The sequence below is a fragment of the Salmo salar genome, chromosome 09 (assembly GCF_965601325.2).
Source record: "Salmo salar chromosome 09, fSalSal1, whole genome shotgun sequence".
Lineage (NCBI taxonomy): Eukaryota > Metazoa > Chordata > Actinopteri > Salmoniformes > Salmonidae > Salmo > Salmo salar.
In genome coordinates this window covers 90,642,603-90,665,304 of record NC_138299.1, presented here as the reverse complement: position 1 = coordinate 90,665,304, position 22,702 = coordinate 90,642,603, and the positions used below count along the sequence as shown (strand labels likewise).

The 22,702-nt window shown below is 43.1% G+C and overlaps 2 protein-coding genes across 3 annotated transcripts in view; both read right to left on the bottom strand.

Moving 5' to 3' along the window:
- Positions 1 to 44: 44 nt before the first annotated feature.
- hmmr (hyaluronan-mediated motility receptor (RHAMM)) lies at positions 45 to 17,025 on the bottom strand. 2 transcript variants are annotated; one of them, XM_014212870.3, is made up of 20 exons: positions 16,848 to 17,025; positions 16,331 to 16,435; positions 14,536 to 14,621; positions 12,689 to 12,766; positions 12,211 to 12,399; positions 11,790 to 11,876; positions 11,367 to 11,478; positions 8,138 to 8,203; positions 7,971 to 8,044; positions 7,137 to 7,210; positions 6,579 to 6,946; positions 6,016 to 6,152; positions 5,732 to 5,934; positions 3,930 to 4,037; positions 3,168 to 3,380; positions 2,455 to 3,075; positions 2,119 to 2,185; positions 1,726 to 1,902; positions 1,341 to 1,479; positions 45 to 560 (listed from the first exon to the last, which is right to left on the bottom strand). In XM_014212870.3, the coding sequence occupies exons 1-20, from the start codon at positions 16,891 to 16,893 to the stop codon at positions 547 to 549; spliced, it is 2,964 nt and encodes a 987-aa protein (XP_014068345.3). In that variant the 5' UTR covers positions 16,894 to 17,025; the 3' UTR covers positions 45 to 546. The 2 variants fall into 2 exon arrangements, with proteins under 2 accessions (XP_014068345.3, XP_045580144.2); XM_045724188.2 differs by lacking the exon at positions 16,848 to 17,025 and adding an exon at positions 14,929 to 15,149.
- A 503-nt stretch (positions 17,026 to 17,528) lies between these two features.
- The window catches only part of LOC106592010 (cytoplasmic FMR1-interacting protein 2), a 76,764-nt gene continuing 71,590 nt past the window's right edge, over positions 17,529 to 22,702 (bottom strand). Inside the window, 2 exon segments of the mRNA XM_045724189.2 lie at positions 17,529 to 19,615; positions 19,961 to 20,108. Coding sequence (XP_045580145.2) covers positions 19,448 to 19,615; positions 19,961 to 20,108 — 316 coding nt within the window. The 3' untranslated portion in view covers positions 17,529 to 19,447.

Below are 22,702 nucleotides of genomic sequence, written 5' to 3'. Positions count from 1 at the left end.
ACTCGCTACATTTATTTAAAACAATCCTCCCGCTTCTCTCAGTGTGAAGGAAAAGAGAACATTTGGGGCTTTATTTACAAGAGTCAGTCTGTTAGAAGAAAGTGAAAAGAGAGAAGTTACATTCCCATCTTCTGGAAATCAAAACTGTTGATTAGACAAAACAAAAAAAACTTAAAATGAATAGAGCTAAACATGTACAGTGTATTTGCATTATACACAACTGTATGTTAGGTTGAAGAAAACAAACAAAACATTGTGCTTAATATGAATGCTGTAGCAAAAGAATGACGGGCATGTTTCATGCCGAAACTGACATAATTGCTCTATAGGATGGAAAAATAAAGGCCTCTGTTTCTCCTAAAACATATTCAGGGTTACAAACACCCCCACCCCCCTTATAGATTCATCAAGTAGCTTTTCAGAGCATTTGGTTTCAAATGAGAAAGAAATATTACGCATGACCATGACCTCTTGACTCAGTAGGAGGTGTCCTGTTCAACCAGGGCAGTTGGTGCTTTCTATGAGGGTCTGTCCATTGTCTAACTTTCAACAGCGGTTTCCTAAAAGAGGCAGGATTAGAGTTAGTTGCAGCATTTTCCTTTGGGAAAATTTGGGACAGTCAAATGTCCGTACAGAGTTTTACCCAAATATACTATTTATCTACAGTATCCATACGTAATAAGTAACTAATATAAAAAAAGGCACCATGTCCGTAAAATGTATGTACACGTAACAAAATGTTTGTCCTCTGATGAGGGGTACATTTCAGGTTTAAAAAAAGCTTCCGGAATTTGCAAGTTCAACTCAAATTTCAGACTTGATTATCCCTAACCAAAGATGTATCAGCCCCTACAAAAATGTCCATTAATTATAATCCACATTTCCTGTTGCTGCAGGATTATTTTCCCACTATAGCAATCTAGCTCAAATTAAGACCTGACATCTGTAGCTAGCCATCTTGAAATGTTTAACTTTGTAAAAGCTAGATATACCCTACGCAAACAGGCATTAGTGGACATTTGTCAGTTCTTGGGTAGATTAATCTAGAAAAAGCATTCATAAAATACATGAACATTTCTCCCATGAGCCAAAAACAGCTGTGTGTCACAGGTTGGGCCAAGTTGTTGTAAATTCTCTATGGGAGCACAAGATGAAGACAGGCAGAGTAGAGAGGTGATGCCATTGAAAGACAACCTGAACCAACTGCCATGCAGCCAATGTGATTGATATTCATCAGGATATTTTCTGTCAGACAATGTTCATGTGACGGTTTCTATGTCTTTAAAAATTGGCCAAAAGCTGTCAATTACCTGCTAAAAGAAACGCTGGTGAGTACTCACCCTGTCTGAGAGGTGCGGCAGCAGGCTGCTCGTTCTCCTTGCTGTCCTGGTGGTTCAAGGCTTTGGTGGGGTCAACCCTGCGTTGGGGCTGGCCTCCCTTCTTCTGACGGGACACCTGGGCACGCAGCTTAGACAGCTCCTACACACACACGCACACTTTACAATCATGTCTGACTGTAGTACACCCAAAAAGCTTTTAGCAACACCCATTCCCTTCGTGGATTTAAAAGAAGTGGATATATGAAAACAATGGTGAAACTTCTACTCCACAATTTCGTGGTAACTAAAGTGTGTGTGTTGCTATAACCATATTTTGTTAACTCCAATCAATATAGCCCATGCTTCTACAGTATTTAAATCTGTAAACCAGATGGAGGCATCTGACCTGTTTGAGAGAGACATTCTCATCTTTGAGCTTCACCACATGTCTGATCTTCTGTTTCTGGTTCTGGTGGCCAAGCAGACGAGCGTAGGCGTCCGCGAGCCGGGTCAGCTCCTCCTGGTTCGCCCCATTCTCGTTCAGCAGCGCATCCCGCTCCGCAGCAAACCCATTCAGCTGCTCCTGCAGGGCCAGACCAACCGGAGGAAGAGATGGGGGAAACATAGAATTTGAAACAGTAGAATGGGCTCCCCCCCGTTTAAGTCAATGATGGGTGTACCCCTTCTACTCATATGGGGGAATATACATGACCATCGGCAGCAACACAGAAGAAAACTCAGAGAAACTACATTTCCCATAATGCAGCAGTGGTGACCCCTTGCCTCTGCTGTGACTGACCTGGAAGGGCTTGACCTTAGTGTAGAGATCCTCGTACTGTCTCCTCCAGTGTTCCGTCTCTGCATCACTGAGAGAGGAAAGGACAGAGTTGGAACAGTGTATTGAGAGCCTATCCTTTGGTGTTATAATACCATTGTCTTCTACTTGATGATCTGGGCCAGTACTCATAAAGTCTCAGAGTAGGGTGCAGCTCCAGGCTCAGTTCCCCCCTGTCCATGCAATTGTATTTATTAATTCATCTGAAAGGTGAAACTGATCTAAGAACAGCACTCAGACAGTTCATGAATACAGGCCCTGATCTTCACAGCCCAGTCAGTGATTCCTGGTCCTCCTTACCTCTTGTCCTGAATTGCCACCAGCTGTCTCTGGTAGTCTCTTCTCTGTTCCTCCATCTCCCACTGGAGAGAAACCTTCTCCTGGACAACTGGGTCTACCTGGCTCTGGAGAGAAACCTTCTCTTCCATCAGTTCTACCTGGCTCTGGAGACTCGCTCTCTGTTCTTCTGCCTTCATCGGTCGGTTGTTTATTAGTTCTACCTGGTCCTGAAGGCCCCGTTTGTCTATGTCGAACATTTGCACTACTGTTTTCAGATCATCCCTCTCTTTCTCTACCTCCTTCATGTGGTTCTCTAGACAGGGCAGATCTTTCTTTACCTGATTCTCCAACTGGTTGTGAAGGCTCAGTTTCTCCTTCTCCACCTCTCCTACCAAGCACTGAAGAGCTAGCTTCTCCTCCTCTACCACCTCCACCCGTCTCTCTAGCCTCCCCACCTCGTCTGACATCCATTGCTTCAAGTCTCTCCTCTGCACCTCCCTCTCTCCTTTCTCCTGCTCCAGTAGTCTTTGAACCTCCTCTTTCTCCATCCTCTCCTCCTGCAGCCATCTCTGCAGCTCCTCCTCAGCCCTCTTCATCTCCTCATCTCTCTGAGCTAGACGAGTCTGTGCCGCCAACAGCATTCTAGGGGGGGGGGGGGGGGGAGAGAAGGGAGAGCGTCAGAGGTTGCACATTCAATCACCAGATATTGAGAAGAAGCCTTATGATGAGCTCACCTTGCATACTCCGCTCTTGCTTTCTCCTGAGCCTGCTGGTCAGCTAGATGTTTCTCCTGCTCCTCCAGCATCTCCTCCCTCACTTTCTTCACCTCCACCTCTTTACGCTGATTCACTCTCTCCATCTCTTCTTTCATCTGCTTAGTCACCCTCTCCACCACCTCCTCCAGCGCTCTACCCCTCTCCTCTGCTCCTTTCAGGGCCTGCCTGGAGCTGGTGGAACAAAATACACATTTTGAAGTATTAAAGCCGATTTATGCTTGATCCGGGGATGTGGTGTGGAGGCTCCGTACGTAGAGTGTGACAATTGCAGAGCCTCCGGAGGCCAAATCAAGCTCCCGTACGGCGATGCCATGCATCTCCCGCCAAACAAATTGCAATGCAGAGGGCTTCGTATATCTCCGCATTGGCAGTAGGTGGGGGCGGTACGTCCTGTATAAACACAAACTCACTTCCTCCTAGACAACAGCTCTTCTCCACTCCACGAAGCACCAGAAGTATGACTGCCCTGAACTGGCATTAATGCTGTACTGACACTGCAGAATCCGATTGACCATAAATCAGCTTTTACAGAGCCATGACTGCTAATACTTTAACCCAAAGTTAAAAAGGGACAACTGACTTAAAATGCAGTTGATGTTTTCATCCATCAAAAGTTAACTTTAGTGAAACAAGAGTGAAAGTGTTTTTTTCCCCTTATGAAAGGAGAGTGAAAGAGTCCCTTTAAACAGATTAGCATTGGACAACAGGTCAACTCCGTACCTCTCCAGTTCAGTGGCCAGGTCTCCTATCTTGCTGAGGGAGGTGGAGTGTTCCTCCTGCAGCCTCCTCATGGCAGCAGAGTGTACCTCCTGCATGTCACTGTTCCTCCTGGATGGAGATACAACACACAACATTGAAAGGAACAGTTTGATTAAAGAGGAGGTGCAGAATTCCTAATCACATAACAGGGCTCGACATTAACACTTGTCCGCTTTCCCGGGACAAGAAAAAAATAAAATAATTGTCAGGCAAGCAGAATATAGATTTAAGTTGCCCGACAAGTAAAAAAATAAAATGGCAATATCAAAAATATACTCAGATTATTGGATCAGATTGTCCTCCGGATGCAATGTTTTAAGCAGTGTTCTTTCTCCCAATTTCTGTAGACCGCGTCAGAGTAGAATTGTATTGCATTGCATTGACAGGCACAAGCTGTCTTTATCAATCCCCAGGGGCCGGCCGGTTGCACCAGCTGGTCGTAAGCCCTTCTATAAGCTAAGCTTAGGGGTGAATTCTATGCCTATTAGGGAGCAGGTATAGAGTGTTAGATTGGGACCATCATCATCATCATCATCATCATCATGACATACATAGAAAAGAATAGCAATTTATATTTTCAAAAGCACACGAGTCTCAGGTTTATATTTCACAACTTCCGTAAGCTTTTGGAGATGCATATGAGCGAGTGAACAACTAATAGCCTACACTTCATTTAGGCTACATTAGGAAGCTAAATGTTTCAGATCAGTGATACAGTAGACAAGCATATCTTAGTTACCTTGCTTAGAACTAGCATACCTTAAGACTCCCGAGTGGTGCTGCGATCTAAGGCACTGCATCGCAGTGCTAGAGGGATCACTACAGACCCGGGTTCGATCCCAGGCTGTGTCACAACCAGCTGAAACCAGGAGACCCACGAGGCAGCGCACAATTGGCCCAGTGTCGTCTGGGTTAGGGAAGGGTTTGGCCGGCCGGGATGTCCTTGTCCCACTGCGCTCTTGCAACTCCTTGAGACGGCCGGGCGCATGCAAGCTGACTTCAGTCGCCAAGTGTACAGTGTTTCCTCCGACACATTGGTGCGGCTGGTTTCCAGGTTAAGCAAGCAGTAGTGCAGCTCAGCAGGGTGGTGTTTCGGAGGACGCACGACTCTCCACCGTTGCCTCTCCCGAGTCCGTACGGGAGTTGCAGCAGTGGGACAAGACTAACTACCAGTTGGAAAACACCAAATGTTGGAGAAAAACAGGTAAAAAGTGGAAAAAAATACTGCTAAAAAAAATTGCCATTTTGATCCTTTATTAATGAAATGTGACTATTTTATAAAGACATGAAAAGTATTTGGTTGTAATTTTTATGTTGCAATATTTTGTTGGCTATGAAGGGTGGCCAACCATCCTCCAGGAGAGCCTTAAAGGGGCAGTGTTGTATTTTGAGACAGGCCTGAATATGCAAAGAAGCCAATAAACAGATTGAAGCCTACATTTGTCAGATTTTCTATAGTAATAACAATGGACTTTATTTTGCAAAGTGAGTCCTAGCAGAAATGATGTCGTGGACCTTTTGGGGGGGGGACAAGTGACTCGAGCTTTCAGTCAAGCCCTGCATAATGAGTAACTATTTTGTATGCAAAGTCGTCGATTCAGTTCAGTCTGACTGCAGCTAAACCTGTAGCTAAACTCCACGGCAACTCAAGCCAACCAAGTTCTCTTATTTGAAACACTATTTCAAAGAATGTTAAAAACAAAGCCGACAGAGCGCATTTCATTCATGTTTTCAGTTCCGCTTTACACTTCCAGACTCCTCACCTGTCTAGCAGTGCTCTGGTCTCAGTCAGCTCTCTCTCCAACTCTGTCTTCTCCTGTTGGAGACGCTGTAGGGCCTCCTCTCTCCGCTCCTCCTGCAACTCCAGAACCGACAGCTCTCCTAGAGCCTCCTCCAACTGTTTCCTCTCCTCCTCTGTCTCCTCCTTCACCCTCTCCAGCACCGAGGCCAGGGAGGCTGCATGCTCCTGGGGAGAACAAGAGGAGAGTCAGATGTAGGATTTTAATGGATGCCATATTGGATTCAAGTCATCCCCAACAGCACTAACCTTTTCCTGCTTCAACTCCTCAGCCAGGGAGGTGTGTGTCTGCTCCAGCTGCTCCTGCACCTCCTTCTCACTTCTTCTGTTCTCCCGCAGGAGGCTCAGCTCTGCCTTCAGCTCCTCCACTCTCCCCTGTCTACTAACTAAAGACAGATACAGACACTTGGTATAGAGCCCACACTGACGCAACCTAGGCACTTGGTATAGAGCCCACACTGACAGCAACCTAGACGCTTGGTATAGAGCCCACACTGACGACAGCAACCTAGACGCTTGGTATAGAGCCCACACTGACGACAGCAACCTAGACGCTTGGTATAGAGCCCACACTGACGACAGCAACCTAGACACTTGGTATAGAGCCCACACTGATAACAGCAACCTAGAGACAATTCCCCAAAACCTGACCCTTCAGGAAAACTGGAAAAGGGTAAGATCAGAAATTCCTGATAAATCTGCTTCAGTTCCCATTAGACCCATTCTTTCAGATCTACAAGGAACAATCAAGAAGAGTCTAGTACTTCAGGGTATGTCAGTAATATAATTAGGGACTAGGACTGTTTGTGTACCTCTCTCCTCCTCCAGGACCTTGCACTTCTCTTCCAGGTGAGCTACTCTCTCATCCAGCTCCTCCCCTGTCCTCCTCAGCACTTCCCTCAGCCGCACTAGCTCCGCCTCTTGCTGCCACACTGCACTCTGGGAGTCAGACACTTCCTGGTTGGCCCGCTGCATCTGCACCTCCATCTCTCCCAATGCCTTCTGGGAGGACATCAGCTCCGCCTCTCGCCGCTCCAGAAGCTTCCAAGTCTCCTGCAAAGCATCCCGGGAGGCCTGCAGGTCCTGCTGACCTTTCTCTGACTCCTCCTCCTTCTGACGGAGAGTGTTCTGAGAGTTTTCGAGCTCCGTGGTGCACTGCTCAAGTTTCTGCTCAAGATGGCTGAGAGAAAAGGACATGGTAAGAGATCAGGTGTTTTTGTTTTGCATGTCAACCAAGACAACTTAGAAACTGATGTCATCAATTTCAACAGACAGAAATATAGGAAGAGGTCAAGAAGACAGAAAAATAAACCCTGAATTTCAATGATTCTGAAAGAAGTTGTTCTGGGAGGACATGTGCATTTGCTCACCCCAGTTTCTGCTGCTGAGACTCAGAGATGCTGTTCACCATCTCGGTCTTCCTATGAAGCTTCATACGCAGATCCTAAGGAGACAACAGCATGTTATAACAGCCACAATTATAATTATTTTCTGTCTACGTTGAGAACCCAATGTAAGCATGATAATGGACCAGTCAAGTAGTTTCTCCATACACATTTCTTCCCTCGGTAAACAGTATGTTTAACAGGCTCCCAAGTGGCGCAGCATCTCCGAGTTATTGGCGTAAATAAAGGTTAAATACATTTTTTTTTTTTTAAATGTTAGTATTTCATCCCTTGTTCCCTCCCTCCACACAGCTCTAAGCATCAACCTCGCCTTCCTTCTATCCTTCCCTTAAGCTCTCCCCTCCCCTATAAATTGGAAACATTCCCTTTAATTGAGATTTGTTTTTTTACCATTCCTCTCCCTTACCAAATGGTTTGTCCTGTCTGAACTAGTTTCATTTGGCTTGCTTTGTGTGCGTTTCTCCTGACATGTTTCTTCCCTCAGTGACCAGTATATTAGTACCTGGATGGGTGCGTCTCTCCTGACATGTTTCTTCCCTCAGTGACCAGTATATTAGTACCTGGATGGGTGCGTCTCTCCTTACATGTTTCTTCCCTCAGTGACCAGTATATTAGTACCTGGATGTGTGTGTGTCTCTCCTTACATGTTTCTTCCCTCAGTGACCAGTATATTAGTACCTGGATGTGTGTGTGTCTCTCCTTAAATGTTTCTTCCCTCAGTGACCAGTATATTAGTACCTGGATGTGTGTGTGTCTCTCCTTAAATGTTTCTTCCCTCAGTGACCAGTATATTAGTACCTGGATGTGGTCGTTGGCTGTGTCCAGGTAACCCTGAAGAACATTGACCTCCTCTCTCAGCTCCTGGATCACAGCTGAGAGACAGGGATACAGCACATGGTTAGAATCATGCCATCTAAAGGACGAATTATACAGAGGCTGGGAGAATGGACACAAACACAACTTACCTTGCAGCGTATCCATATCATTCTCCAGCTCCTCATTCTGGACTTTGGTGTCATGGTGGAGGTCCTCTGAAAACAAAACATTACATTTAAAAAAACATTTTTTAAATAATTTTTTTAGGCCAACTAAGCCAGGTACTGTATTAGGGGTAAGGAGTCAACCCAGGCTTGTTTTACTATTTTAAAACCTGTTGGGGCTAGGGGGCAGTATTTGCACGGCCGGATAAAAAAAACGTACCCGATTTAACCTGTTGGGGATAGGGGGCAGTATTTGCAAGGCCGGATAAAAAACGTACCCGATTTAATCTGGTTATTACTACTGCCCAGAAACTAGAATATGCATATAATTATTGGCTTTGGATAGAAAACACCCTAAAGTTTCTAAAACTGTTTGAATGGTGTCTGTGAGTATAACTCATATGGCAGGCCAAAACCTGAGAAGATTCCTTACAGGAATCTGTCTGTAGAAGCCCAAGAAATGGTCCCTCTCTTTATCGAAAACTGAGGATCTCTGCTGTAACGTGACACTTCCTACGGCTCCCATAGGCTCTCAGAAGGCGGCAAACCGATGAATGATGTCTTTGCAGGCCCTGGCTGAAAAACATTAGCGCATTTGGATAGTGGTCGATCAGAGGACAATGAGACTGAGGCGCGTGCACGAGGCGACACCATGTTTTTATTTTTTCGTCTTTGAACTAAAACAGGGTTTCCCGGTCGGAATATTATCGCTTTTTTACGAGAAAAATGGCATAAAAATTGATTTTAAACAGCGGTTGACATGCTTCGAAGTACGGTAATGGAATATTTAGACATTTGTCACGAAACGCGTCGGGCGCGTCACCCTTCGGATAGTGTCTTGAACGCACGAACAAAACAGAGGATATTTGAACATAACGATGGATTATTTTGAACCAAACCAACATTTGTTATTGAAGTAGAAGTCCTGGGAGTGCATTCTGACGAAGAACAGCAAAGGTAATCAAATTTTTCTAATAGTAAAATCAGAGTTTGGTGAGGGCCAAACTTGGTGGGTGTCTAAATAGCTAGCCCGTGATGGCTGGGCTATCTACTCAGAATATTGCAAAATATGCTTTTGCCGAAAAGCTATTTTAAAATCGGACATAGTGATTGCATAAAGGAGTTCTGTATCTATAATTCTTAAAATAATTATGTTTTTTGTGAACGTTTATCGTGAGTAATTTAGTAAATTCACCGTAAGTTTGCGGTGGGTACGCTAGTTCTGAACGTCACATGCTAATGTAAAAAGCTGGTTTTTGATACAAATATGAACTTCATTGAACAAAACATGCATGTATTGTATAACAATGTCCTAGGATTGTCATCTGATGAAGATCAAAGGTTAGTGCTGCATTTAGCTGTGGTTTGGGTTTATGTGACATTATATGCTAGCTTGAAAAATGGGTGTCTGATTATTTCTGGCTGGGTACTCTGCTGACAATCTAATGTTTTGCTTTCGTTGTAAAGCCTTTTTGAAATCGGACAGTGTGGTTAGATTAACGAGAGTCTTGTCTTTAAAATGGTGTAAAATAGTCATATGTTTGAGAAATTAAAGTAATAGCATTTCTAAGGCATTTGAATAACGCGCCACGGGATTCCACTGGCCATTGAGTAGGTGGGACGATTTCGTCCCATATACCCTAGAGAGGTTAATCTGGTTACTACTCCTGCCCAGTAACTAGAATATGCATATAATTATTGGCTTTGGATAGAAAACACCCTAAAGTTTCTAAAACTGTTTGAATCGTGTCTGTGAGTATAACAGAACTCATATGGCAGGCCAAAACCTGAGAAGATTCCATGCAGGAAGTGGAAATCTGATTTGTGGAATCACCTTCAACACTTTGCCTATGAAACACACCGTGAGTTAGGATTCATTTAGCACTTCCTAATGCTTCCACTAGATGTCAACAGTCTTTAAAGTGGTTTGAGTCTTCCCCGGTAAAAACTGACTGAACGAGAGGCCTGGAAAGTTGGTCATAGAGGGAGGGCCATTACTACTATGACGTGGGCGCCCGTGGGTACCCTCTCGTTCCGAAACGTTTAGTAAGACAATGCAATCGTCCGCCTTGAATATTATTGAAGCTCTGATTGAAAAAGGCCCTAAAGATTTGTTATACAACATTTGACATGTTTGAACGAACGTAAATATATATTTTTTTGCACATTCATGACGACAAGTCCCGCGCGCCTCGTACATTATGAGTAGCCTTCGGAACGCGCTAACAAGAATGAGCTATTGGGACATAAATTATTAACTTTTTCGAACAAAACTACATTTGTTCTGGACCTGGGATTCCTGGAAGTGCCTTCTGATGAAGATAATCAAAGGTAAGGGAATATTTACAATAGTATATTTGATTTTAGATGGTTCCAAGATGGCGCTAACCTGTATCGCCTAGCCTATTTTTCTGAGCATAGCACCTCGTTTATTGTAAAGTGTGATTTCCCAGTAAAGTTATTTTTAAATCCGGCAATGCGGTTGCATTCACGAGATGTTAATCTATAATTCTTTGAATGACAATATTACATTTTAACAATGTTTTCGAATAGTAATTTTGTCAATTGTAGCGCTGATCCACCGGAAGCATTTGAGGGAAAATATTTTCTGAACGTCACGCGCCGATGTAAGATGCTGTTTTTATATATAAATATGAACTTTATCGAACAAAAAATGCATGTATTGTGTAACATGATGTCCTAGGAGTGTCATCTGATGAAGATTGTCAAAGGTTAGTGCTGCATTTAGCTGTGTTTTGGGTATTTGTGATGCATGCTAGTTGCTTTGAAAATGGCAGTGTGATTATTTTTGGCAGGGTACTCTCCTAACATAATCTAATGTTTTGCTTTTGCTGTAAAGCCTTTTTGAAAATCGGACAACGTGGTTCGATTCAGGAGAGGTGTATCTATAAAATGGTGTAAAATAGTCATATGTTTGAAAAATTGAAGTTATAGCATTTATGAGGTATTTGTATTTCGCGCGACGCGATTCCACTGGCTGTTGACTAGGGTGGGACGCAAACGTCCCACGTTGCCCAGACAGGTTAATGCATCTCTTCATTTTAAGTTGTGTTCATCTTTCTCACCTTTATTAGTTTATTTGGTTAGAACTAGATTTTGTTGGTAAGAAATGTCCTGTATAAAAAACATTTTATTGATTGATAAGCATTAGGCAGGTTAACGATGAGGTGTCAGTGAGGTCAGGTGGTCTCACCCAGGTCCTTGTTCCTCTCCCTCAGGGCGGTGAGTGTAGCTCTGGCAGCCTCCAGGTCTATCTCCAGCAACTTCACCTGGCCCTCTGTACTGATCTGGAGGAAACTCAGCTCCTGATAGGACAACAACTGTCAGTCAATCAACCATCCATACTACACCTGCAGGAAACTCAGCTCCTGAACAAAAACACAATATCAGCTCACACATTAATAATTTAGAGAGAGGTGTGTGTAAGGCCAACACCACTAGATAGACAGGATAGTAAATGGTGTGTGAACAGGGCCACTTTCAGTTTGCCAAACATTGCAGATAGAAATGCCATGAATAGAGCCAACGTAGCAATTTATTTAACATATTAGTATGTTCTACACAGCATATTTGAATCAATATTTGAACACTTTGGGTAGTGCTGAACGCGTCATACCTTGTCATTGACGTCTAATTTGTTTCTGGCCTCCATCAGCTCCATAGACAGAGACTGGATCCTCTTCTTAGTGATGTCTGCAGATACCTGGTGGAACACAACACAATCAGACATTTACAAAACAAGGTACAAACAGGGGGGGTAGTAACCGATAATAGTATTGTTTTGTCAACTAGACCCAGATAACCCATAACCAGTTTATACCTTTTTAACCCTGCAGTTAAAGACTCCTGCTTTAAGACCATGGGGCCGGTTTCCCAAGCACAGATTAAGCCTAGTCCAAGACTAAAAAGCATCCTTAAAAATGGAGATTCTCCATTGAAATAGCTTTTTATTTCAGCACTTGGCCAAATCTGTTAGGAAAGCAACCCATTGAGTTGAGCATACCAACGTTTGACTCTACCATCAAACACCACACTACCTTGTTCTTGAGGAACTCGTTAGTCTTCTTGAGCTCAGCCAGCTGTCTCTCCAGGGTGGTGACGTTAGCTGCCAGACCAGTCTTCTCCCTGACCGCAGACAACAGCTTGGCCTCCACCTTCCTCAGCTCCTCCTCCAGGGTTACCAGGCGCCTGTCCTGCTCCCCGCGCTGCTGCACCAGGGACCGGATCTACAGGAGGGAGGGAGGAGACGGGGTGGATCAGTGCGTTAAAATGAAGGGAAAAAAATAAGGCGTGCATGCAGTAAGGTAGGTCACAGCAGCTGTGATAACTGGAAAACCTTGTGTCCACATCCATGATAAATCTCTTGTCATTTTCATTTAACTGGTAACACTGACAATGTATGTATGCTATTGGGACAGACAAGACAATATATATATATATATATATATATATATATATATATATATATATATTTATTTTTTTTTCTCCTCAAACCAGTCTGTATAACTAGGCTACCTCTTTCTCCAGGAGTTTCTGCTGTTTCAACTGCATCAATAGGCCGCTCTTGTCTTTCTTTGACATGGACCCATCAACCTGGGTGAAGGAGGAATGGAAGAATGAATTGCAGAGGGCCATTACATTAAGGTTCAAGGGACAGTTCAGGATTTTGGCAATGAAACCCTTCATCTACTTTCCCAGAGTCAGATGAACACATTGATAAGAGAATTATCTAATAAAAGGTAAATGAATCAATAAACCATGATTAATTATTAGTCATACAGCATGGTTAATGAATAAACAATGTAATGATCAATGTAGTGATCGATTGGTCTGATTAGTTCGAGAAAGTCCAGGAACCACTGGAGAGGGAAAGAAATGTGTGTATGTAATTAGTGTAGAGAGCAGGGGACAGATGGTAAAGGGAGTAAAACTTCAAAGGGTTCCTAACCTTGAGGAACAGGCTGAGCTAGGTAGTGATAAACAGTGTGAGAAGTCAATGGGGGATGCAGGTCACCAACAGTTTGTGTGTAAATGCATGTGCGTAAGTAAGCAAGAACTATAAAATGACTTTTGTTATCGTGACCTCAGAACGTTCTCTGAATAAAGCTACAGAAACCTTTTGCAGAAAGCTGAGTCCTTGCCTAATTATTTAACCCATTGTCTTACACACCTTGGGCATTAGTCAAGGTGAATTGATTATTATCATCAAGATATCAAATTATTCTAACACACATGGATTCCATTTTTGTCAAAGCATTCAGTTTGAAGTAAGCTGCCAACTAGAATTAGTGCTATTGCTAACTAGCGTTCTCGCAAGGACCGGAAGTCTACGGGAACAGCTAGTATGGGAAAAACTATCATGCTAGGTGTTCCTGTAGAATTTCAGTCATTGCGCTAACACTAGTTAGCATTGGCTTCCTTGATACATACTGGACAGACAAAAATGGTTTACATGATGTTATCTGACTCTGGGGAAGTAGATAAAGGGCTCCATTGACAAAATCCTGAACTATCCCTTTAAAGCACCAGGGGTGTATCCATTAGACGGATTCCGTTGCAAAACATTTTGCAACAGAAACTGTTTCCCCAAACAGAAAACGTTTCGCAAGGATATTGCTGCCAGAGCATCTGCTAAATTACGTAAATGTCATGTAAAATGCAAGGAAAACAAGTTTCTATTTGACAAATTCAGTTAGGTCCCTCCCAGTATCATTACATTTGCTTCCATTTAGTTCCTAGAGTAAACTTTTAAATCTGACAAGATTATCTTGATGATGTGGCTGTGCCAACCAAGGCCGATGTGTTTATTATGTGAACACCAGCTTACTAAAAAGTATGTTTGAATGACACTGAGGGGCAGTGTTTTTACAGCTAATGCCGGTTTGCCTGAGGCTGATGCCATGCAGGTGTTTGTACACATGCATATATACACACACACACATTCAAATAAACGCATACAAGAACACACACATACAGTCGTGGCCAAAAGTTGAGAATGACATAAATATTAATTTTCACAAAGTCTGCTGCCTCAGTTTGTATGATGGCAATTTGCATATACTCCAGAATGTTATGAAGAGTGACCAGATGAATTGCAATTAATTGCAAAGTCCCTCTTTGCCATGCAAATTAACTATTGGGGAACTGTGTGTGTGTGTGGGGGATCTTGGAGGGTTCAGGTTCACGTTTTTTGGCCTGGTGGGAGATCTGTCAATGTGCCCGTTGACCCTGGATGCTTCTGTGTGTCGCTCTGAATAGGAGTCTGTTGGATGACTGGTATGGTGTAGTTGTTGAGCGGCTTCACTGCAAGTATATTGTATGTTTCAGATATTCAATAAAATAAAAAAGAAACAGCAACTTACCAGGCCATCCACAGACATGGTCCTACGCACAGCCACAGGTGACATGGGCACATCTTTAGAAGGAGATGGTGGTGGGATGAAAGGAGCTGAATGGAGAGAAAAGGGGAACGGTGAAATTACAATGGTGTAGAAAGTAAAAACATCTAGGCTGTACACTACCTGTCAAAAGTTTTGGAACACCTACTCATTCAAATGGTTTTTCTTTATTTTTACTATTTTCTACATTGTAGAATAATAGTGAAGACATCAAAACTATGAAATAACACAGAATCATGTAACCAAAAAGTGTTAAACAAAATCAAAATATACTTTATATTTGAGATTCCTCAAATAGCCACCCTTTGCCTTGATGACAGCTTTGCACACTCTTGGCATTCTCTTAACCAGCTTCACCTGGAATGCTTTTCCAACAGTCTTGAAGGAGTTCCCACATATGCTGAACACTTGTTGGCTGCTTTTCCTTCACTCTGAGGTCCGACTCATCCCAAACCATGTCAATTAGGTTGAGGTCGGGCGATTGTGGAGGCCAGGTCATCTGAGGCAGCACGCCATTACTCTCCTTCTTGGTAAAATAGCCCTTACACAGCCTGGAGGTGTGTTGGGTCATTGTCCTGCTGAAAAACAAATGACAGTCCCACTAAGCCCAAACCAGATTGGATGGTGTATCGCTGCAGAATGCGGTGGTAACCATGCTGGTTAAGTGTGCCTTAAATTCTAAATAAATCACAGACATTGTCACCAGCAAAGCACCCCCACACCATAACACCTCCTCCTCCATTCGTTATGATGGAAAACACACATGCAGAGATAATCCGTTCACCCACACCGCATCTCACTAAGACACGGCGGTTGGAGCCAAAAATCACAAATTTGGACTCCAGACCAAAGGACACATTTCCACTGGTCTAATGTCCATTGCTCGTGTTTCTTGACCCAAGAAGGTCTCTTCTCATTGCTGTCATTTAGTAGTGTTTTCTTTGCAGCAATTCGACCATGAAGGCCTGATTCACAGTCTCCTCTGAACAGTTGATGTTGAGATGTGTCTGTTACTTCAACTCTGTGAAGCATTTATTTGGGCTGCAATTTCTGAGGCTGGTAACTAATGAACTTATCCTCTACAGCAGAGGTAACTCTGGGTCTGCCTTTCCTGTGGCGGTCCTCATGAGAGCCAGTTTCATCATAGCGCTTGATGGTTTTTGCGACTGCACTTGAAGAACCTTTCAAAGTTCTTGAAATGTTCCGTATTGACTGACCATCATGTCTTAAAGTAATGATGGAATGTCATTCTCTTTGCTTATTTCAGCTGTTCTTACCATAATATGGACTTGGTCTTTTACCAAATAGGGTTATCTTCTGTATACCCCACCTTGTCTCAAAACAACTGAAAGGCTCAAACGCTTTAAGTAAAGAAATTCCACAAATGAACTTTTAACAAGGCACACCTGTTAATGTAAATGCATTCCAGGTGACTACCTCATGAAGCTGGTTGAGAGAATGCCAAGAGTGTACAAAGCTGTCAAGGCAAAAGGTGGCTATTTGAATTATCACAAATAGAAAATATATTTTGAATTATTTAACCCTTTTTTGGTTAGTACATGACTCCATGTGTTATTTCATTGTTTTGATGTCTTCACTATTATTCTACAATGTAGAAAATAGTAAAATAAAAAAAAAACCTTGAATGAGGAGGTGTTCTAAAACTTGACAGGTAGTGTAGATCTACTGTTAAAAGTATGAGAGTTATTTGGTATGAGATTTAAGAGTAGAGCTTCAGCTGTCTGACAGTTGAACTCACCACCACTGGCCTTGAGCAGTTTGAAGCGCTCTGACCGGTGGAAAGATGCAGGTCCCTTCACCTCTCCTGGTTTCAGCTCGTATGTGCCCGGTGCTGGGGCGCAGCCTGGACAAAACATGATGAAAACAAGAATTAGGTTGCGTTTACACAGGAAGCCCAATTCTCATGTGTTCCTCAATTATTGTCAAAAGTGAGAAAATTTGTGAGAAGAAAAAAAATCAGAATTGGGCTGCCTGTGTAAACGCATTGGCATGACTATCAACATAGGTATCCAATTAACGTTAGCTACCGTAACCGACGTGGAATTGTTTTGCCCTTTGCTTGGTGGATTGGAGTAACGTTAGACATCCCTGCATTACGTTTACGTTAACTAGCTAGCTAGTTAGTAAACAATTGTATACAAAATATTGTTGGATAGCTAGATTAGCTGGCTACTTAAAGCAGCTTACGTTAGCTAGGCCAAAGAAAGCAACGTTAGTTGGCTAGGTTTGCTCAGGTAAATCATTATTTAACTCACCGATATTTTCATTAAATCGTTTCACTGGAGCTCTTGAAAAAGACATGGCTTAAGTTTGGACGAAATTGTTCGCTAGTTTAAAAGTTATAGCGACGCACGAAGAGTTCTAACGCACTGATTAAAATTGAAAACACCAGTATCAATACGTAAGGTGTCCCGCTGAAATTTCAAAACTAGGAACGTCATAACGTTGAAAAAAGACAACAGGAATTTAACCAATCAGAGCAGAGGAAACGAGACTTCCGCCAGCGCACACTGACTTCTGATACATAGCGGATACACTGTAGCCATCTTCAAATGCATACAGAATTTTCAAGTTACAATGTACACGGTCATACATGATTCTTAGTACATTTTCAGTTAATTAACACATTTTTTATTTCATGGAAATACAATTTAATTTCCTTTTGCAGGACCATTCGTTGTACATCTTTATATTCTCTTTTACTCCTTTTTTTGTATCTCAAAACATGATCACTTATACAACAATATCATGAACAAAAACCTGTCACAAACGTACCCTTGACAATATATCGCTCTTCTTGTCATGCTAACATTTTGGAAAATGATGCACTGATAACTTTTACTTATCAATAGATCACCCATTCAATGAACATTAAGGTGTAGTTGTGTGAATAAAGATAATAAAAAGGACAATGGAACAATTACAGGAAACTAAACTTAATTTTGTTTTTTTATTCAAACTGAAAATGTGGTCGCTCCTTCATGGGTGTAACAATTAACTTTCCTTCATAAGAATAAAAACAGGGTAAAAAGACTTTGATAACACTGCTAAAGAAAAAAAATACAACAATATGGAATATTGAATATATTTAGGAAATTGCCCTCTCTCGATCTCGAAAACAAATCCTATAATATGGAATATTTAATATATTTAGGAAATCACCCTCTCTCCATCTCTTGTGTGTAATTGGTACCTAAACAGCGAAAATGCAACTTCTTGATTCCTTTAAGTCTTCTTCTATAGAGGGAATGAACTGTACAGGAGTTGGATTGGTCGTGTGATCCTACCAACATCTTCCATTCACTCTCTGAACAAATCTATCTAATACAGTAAAGTCATCCTGGTCTCTTTTGTTCTTTGACAACCAAGAATTATTTCTAACATTTTTTTTTACTCTGGAAAAAAAACTTTAAAAACACACGCGCAGATGAAGATGTTGTCAATAATTTCAAAAATGGTAAACAATATCACTGTATTAAGCGCACATACAGAATATAAAAATGTTCAATAAACTGACAAGACAGAGAGAAATCAAAAAGTAGGTGAGGATTCTCGTCAGTAGAAGAGGCAAGTTATACCAAGGATGAAAAATGTAATTATCAATAATTAATTAAAAACAATAACAATTACAACACTCAACACTTCTCTTTTTAGTTCAACAGTGACATTTACAACGGAGAATGGAACTGAATAAAAAGTATACTCAGAGGCTAAAACCCCCCAAATAAGTGAAAAATAAATAAATCAACTATGAAAAGCAGTCAAGTGTCCTTGTTATGCTATTTGAAACTGTAGGGTTGTGTGAGGGAAGAAGAGGTGAGTTGTGGCTAACTACTCCTATGACAATGGTTTACTAAGCATGGGTATGTCCAGGGAGATGTTGTCTGCATCCAAATGGCACCCTATTCCTTATAGGAGCTGGTCAAAAGTAGTGCACTATATAGGGAATAGGGTGCCATTTGGGACATACACGTTAGCTTCTGGGATGAATTAATGGACAGCTTGACTTGTGTGATGATCATATTATGGATGTTATGGGGGGAAATGCCACTGATGACTTTGGTGTAATTAAGTATCATCATAATACTTAGCACCCGTGTGGACTTCATTAAGCAATTCAATAAAATGGCCGTTAGGTTTGCTTTCGTACGTCATCTACGAAATAATAATCTCAGGTTATAGGTCATTTCAGAATCAGATTATTTGTATGCGTTGAGGTTTTGGAGATTATTCCAGCATATCTATCATCTTTTATGTAGGTTGATTGTTGTTGCTTACTAAATGGTTTCTCAGAGGTATCTGATAGACTGTTGATTGTGACTAGAGGGGAGGCAGGGCGTTACTGCAGATCTGTAACCATTCAGGATTGGCAGTTGTGTATTACTGAGCCCATCCATGTGACATATAGCTCTAGTGACAAGAGAATGGATGCTGAGTCTGGGTGTGAGAGTCACATGGGTTGAGAACAGAAAAACTAACATCTGAAAACACCCACTCCTCTAAAACTAGACTGTGGTTATGGGCCTAAAATACTCAAACTTCAGAAAACTCCGTTTGAGATTTACACTTTTTAATGGGCGCCATGTTGACACGAAAAGTTCCAAGACAGTTGCATTCTAGAATGCAAATTGGAATGTCATTGGTATGGAAAATGTGGTGCCAAGATGGTGTACAGTCAGACAGAGCTCTGGAATTCTAAGGCTCTGAGAGTCTGAGTACAAGGCCAAAGAGCGGCAGACTGTGTGGTGATGATTTGGGTTGGTGCGTGTGTGTATGTGTAGTTTGTGGGCTTATGTGTGTAGCTTATGTGTGGCTTATGTGTGTAGCGTGTGTTTGTAGCACGTGTGAGTTCTTCTCAGCATGTTGTGGCCAGGGACTGGTGTATAGGTGGCTGGAAGCAGCGGACATGCTCCACGGTGGAACTGTCCGTCTCCACAGCCTTCATGTACTTGTTGAGGATGGCAAAGATCTCATTGTTCAGGATCTGGTACTTCCTGATGCGATCAGCCATCTTCTTCAGCGGCTATAGATAGATAGATAGATAGATAGATAGATAGATAGATAGATAGATAGATAGATAGATAGATAGATAGATAGATAGATAGATAGATAGATAGATAGATAGATAGAGTAGATAGATAGATAGATAGGGTGTGGGTGAATCCAATTATACAATAAAAACCACAGACCAGGATTGTAGAAGCCAAGGACTTGCCACCATAAAGACGGTGAGCTTCCTCTTCTCATATCAAACAAAACAAATTGTCAGCAGTTGACATATCTCTTAATCCATTCTGTCATCCTACCTCTGTGTTAGCATGCTGGTTAAAACAAAGCAGATGTTTGCGTAGTGTCAGTGGGTACCCACCACGTTCTTGATGATCTCGTCCTTGCCGTCCTGCCTCTGCACCTTGAGCAGGTGGTAGCAGAAGTCAAACAGGTCGAAGCGGCGCTGCTGACCCAACAGCACGATGATGGAACAGCCTGCCCAGTTCAGCCCGTCACCAAAACACTGCCTGCAGAGGATACGCACAGGAACTTAGTAAGTACTTTGAATTTGTAGAAAACGCTTAACAAATCAAGCTCAGTTGATTGAATAGTGATTGGTTTTTCTATTACCGTACATGTGCACTACACTGCCCTGAGAGGACTACAGTAACTCACTGCTTACTGTGTGAGCACGCTGCCATGCCCCCTACAGTAACTCACTCCTTACTGTGTGAGTGTACGCTGCCATGCCCACTACAGTAACTCACTCCTTACTGTGTGAGTGTACGCTGCCATGCCCCCTACATTAACTGACTCCTTACTGTGTGAGTACGCTGCCATGCCCTCTACAGTAACTCACTTCTTACTGTGTGTGTGAGTGTACGCTGCCATGCGCTCTACTGTAACTCTCTCCTTACTGTGTGAGCACGCTGCCATGCCCTCTACAGTAACTCACTCCTTACTGTGTGAGTACGCTGCCATGCCCTCTACAGTAACTCACTCCTTACTGTGTGAGTACACTATCATGCCCTCTACAGTAACTCACTCCTTACTGTGTGTGTGAGTACGCTGCCAAGCCCTCTACAGTAACTCACTTCTTCCTGTGTGTGTGTGTGTGTACGCTGCCATGCCCTCTACAGTAACTCACTCCTTACTGTGTGAGTACGCTGCCATGCCCTCTACAGTAACTCACTCCTTACTGTGTGAGTATGCTGCCATGCCCTCTACAGTAACTCACTCCTTACTGTGTGTGTGTGAGTATGCTGCCATGCCCTCTACAGTAACTCACTCCTTACTGTGTGAGTACGCTGCCATGCCCTCTACAGTAACTCACTCCTTACTGTGTGAGTACGCTGCCATGCCCTCTACAGTAACTCACTCCTTACTGTGTGTGTGTACGCTTCCATGCCCTCTACAGTAACTCACTCCTTACTGTGTGTGTGTGAGTACGCTGCCATGCCCTCTACAGTAACTCTCTCCTTACTGTGTGAGTACGCTTCCATGCCCTCTACAGTAACTCTCTCCTTACTGTGTGAGTACGCTGCCATGACCTCTACAGTAACTCACTCCTTACTGTGTGTGTGTGAGTACGCTGCCATGCCCTCTACAGTAACTCACTGCTTACTGTGTGAGTACGCTGCCATGCACTCTACAGTAACTCACTCCTTACTGTGTGTGTGTGTGTGTACACGCTGCCATACTTTCTATAGTAACTCACTCCTTACTGTGTGAGTACGCTGCCATGCCCTCTACAGTAACTCACTCCTTACTGTGTGAGTATGCTGCCATGCCCTCTACAGTAACTCACTCCTTACTGTGTGAGTACACTGCCATGCCCTCTACAGTAACTCCCTCCTTACTGTGTGAGTACCCTGCCATGCCCTCTACAGTAACTCACTCCTTACTGTGTGAGTACGCTGCCATGCCCTCTACAGTAACTCACTCCTTACTGTGTGAGTACGCTGCCATGCCCTCTACAGTAACTCACTCCTTACTGTGTGAGTACGCTGCCATGCCCTCTACAGTAACTCACTCCTTACTGTGTGTGTGAGTGTACGCTTCCATGCCCTCTACAGTAACTCACTCCTTACTGTGTGTGAGTACGCTGCCATGCTCTCTACAGTAACTCTCTCCTTACTGTGTGAGTACGATTCCATGCCCTCTACAGTAACTCTCTCCTTACTGTGTGAGTACGCTGCCATGACCTCTACAGTAACTCACTCCTTACTGTGTGTGTGTGAGTACGCTGCCATGCCCTCTACAGTAACTCACTCCTTACTGTGTGAGTACGCTGCCATGCCCTCTACAGTAACTCACTCCTTACTGTGTGTGTGTGTGTGTACACGCTGCCATACTTTCTATAGTAACTCACTCCTTATTGTGTGAGTACGCTGCCATGCCCTCTACAGTAACTCACTCCTTACTGTGTGAGTACGATGCCATGCCCTCTACAGTAACTCACTCCTTACTGTGTGAGTATGCTGCCATGCCCTCTACAGTAACTCACTCCTTACTGTGTGAGTACGCTGCCATGCCCTCTACAGTAACTCACTCCTTACTGTGTGTGTGAATGTACGCTGCCATGCCCTCTACAGTAACTCTCTCCTTACTGGGTGAGTACGCTGCCATGCCCTCTACAGTAACTCACTCCTTACTGTGTGTGTGTGAGTATGCTGCCATGCCCTCTACAGTAACTCACTCCTTACTGTGTGAGTACGCTGCCATGCCCTCTACAGTAACTCCCTCCTTACTGTGTGAGTACGCTGCCATGCCCTCTACAGTAACTCACTCCTTACTGTGTGAGTACCCTGCCATGCCCTCTACAGTAACTCACTCCTTACTGTGTGAGTACGCTGCCATGCCCTCTACAGTAACTCACTCCTTACTGTGTATGTACGCTGCCATGCCCTCTACAGTAACTCACTCCTTACTGTGTGTGTGAGTGTACGCTTCCATGCACTCTACAGTAACTCACTCCTTACTGTGTGTGAGTACGCTGCCATGCTCTCTACAGTAACTCTCTCCTTACTGTGTGAGTACGCTTCCATGCCCTCTACAGTAACTCTCTCCTTACTGTGTGAGTACGCTGCCATGACCTCTACAGTAACTCACTCCTTACTGT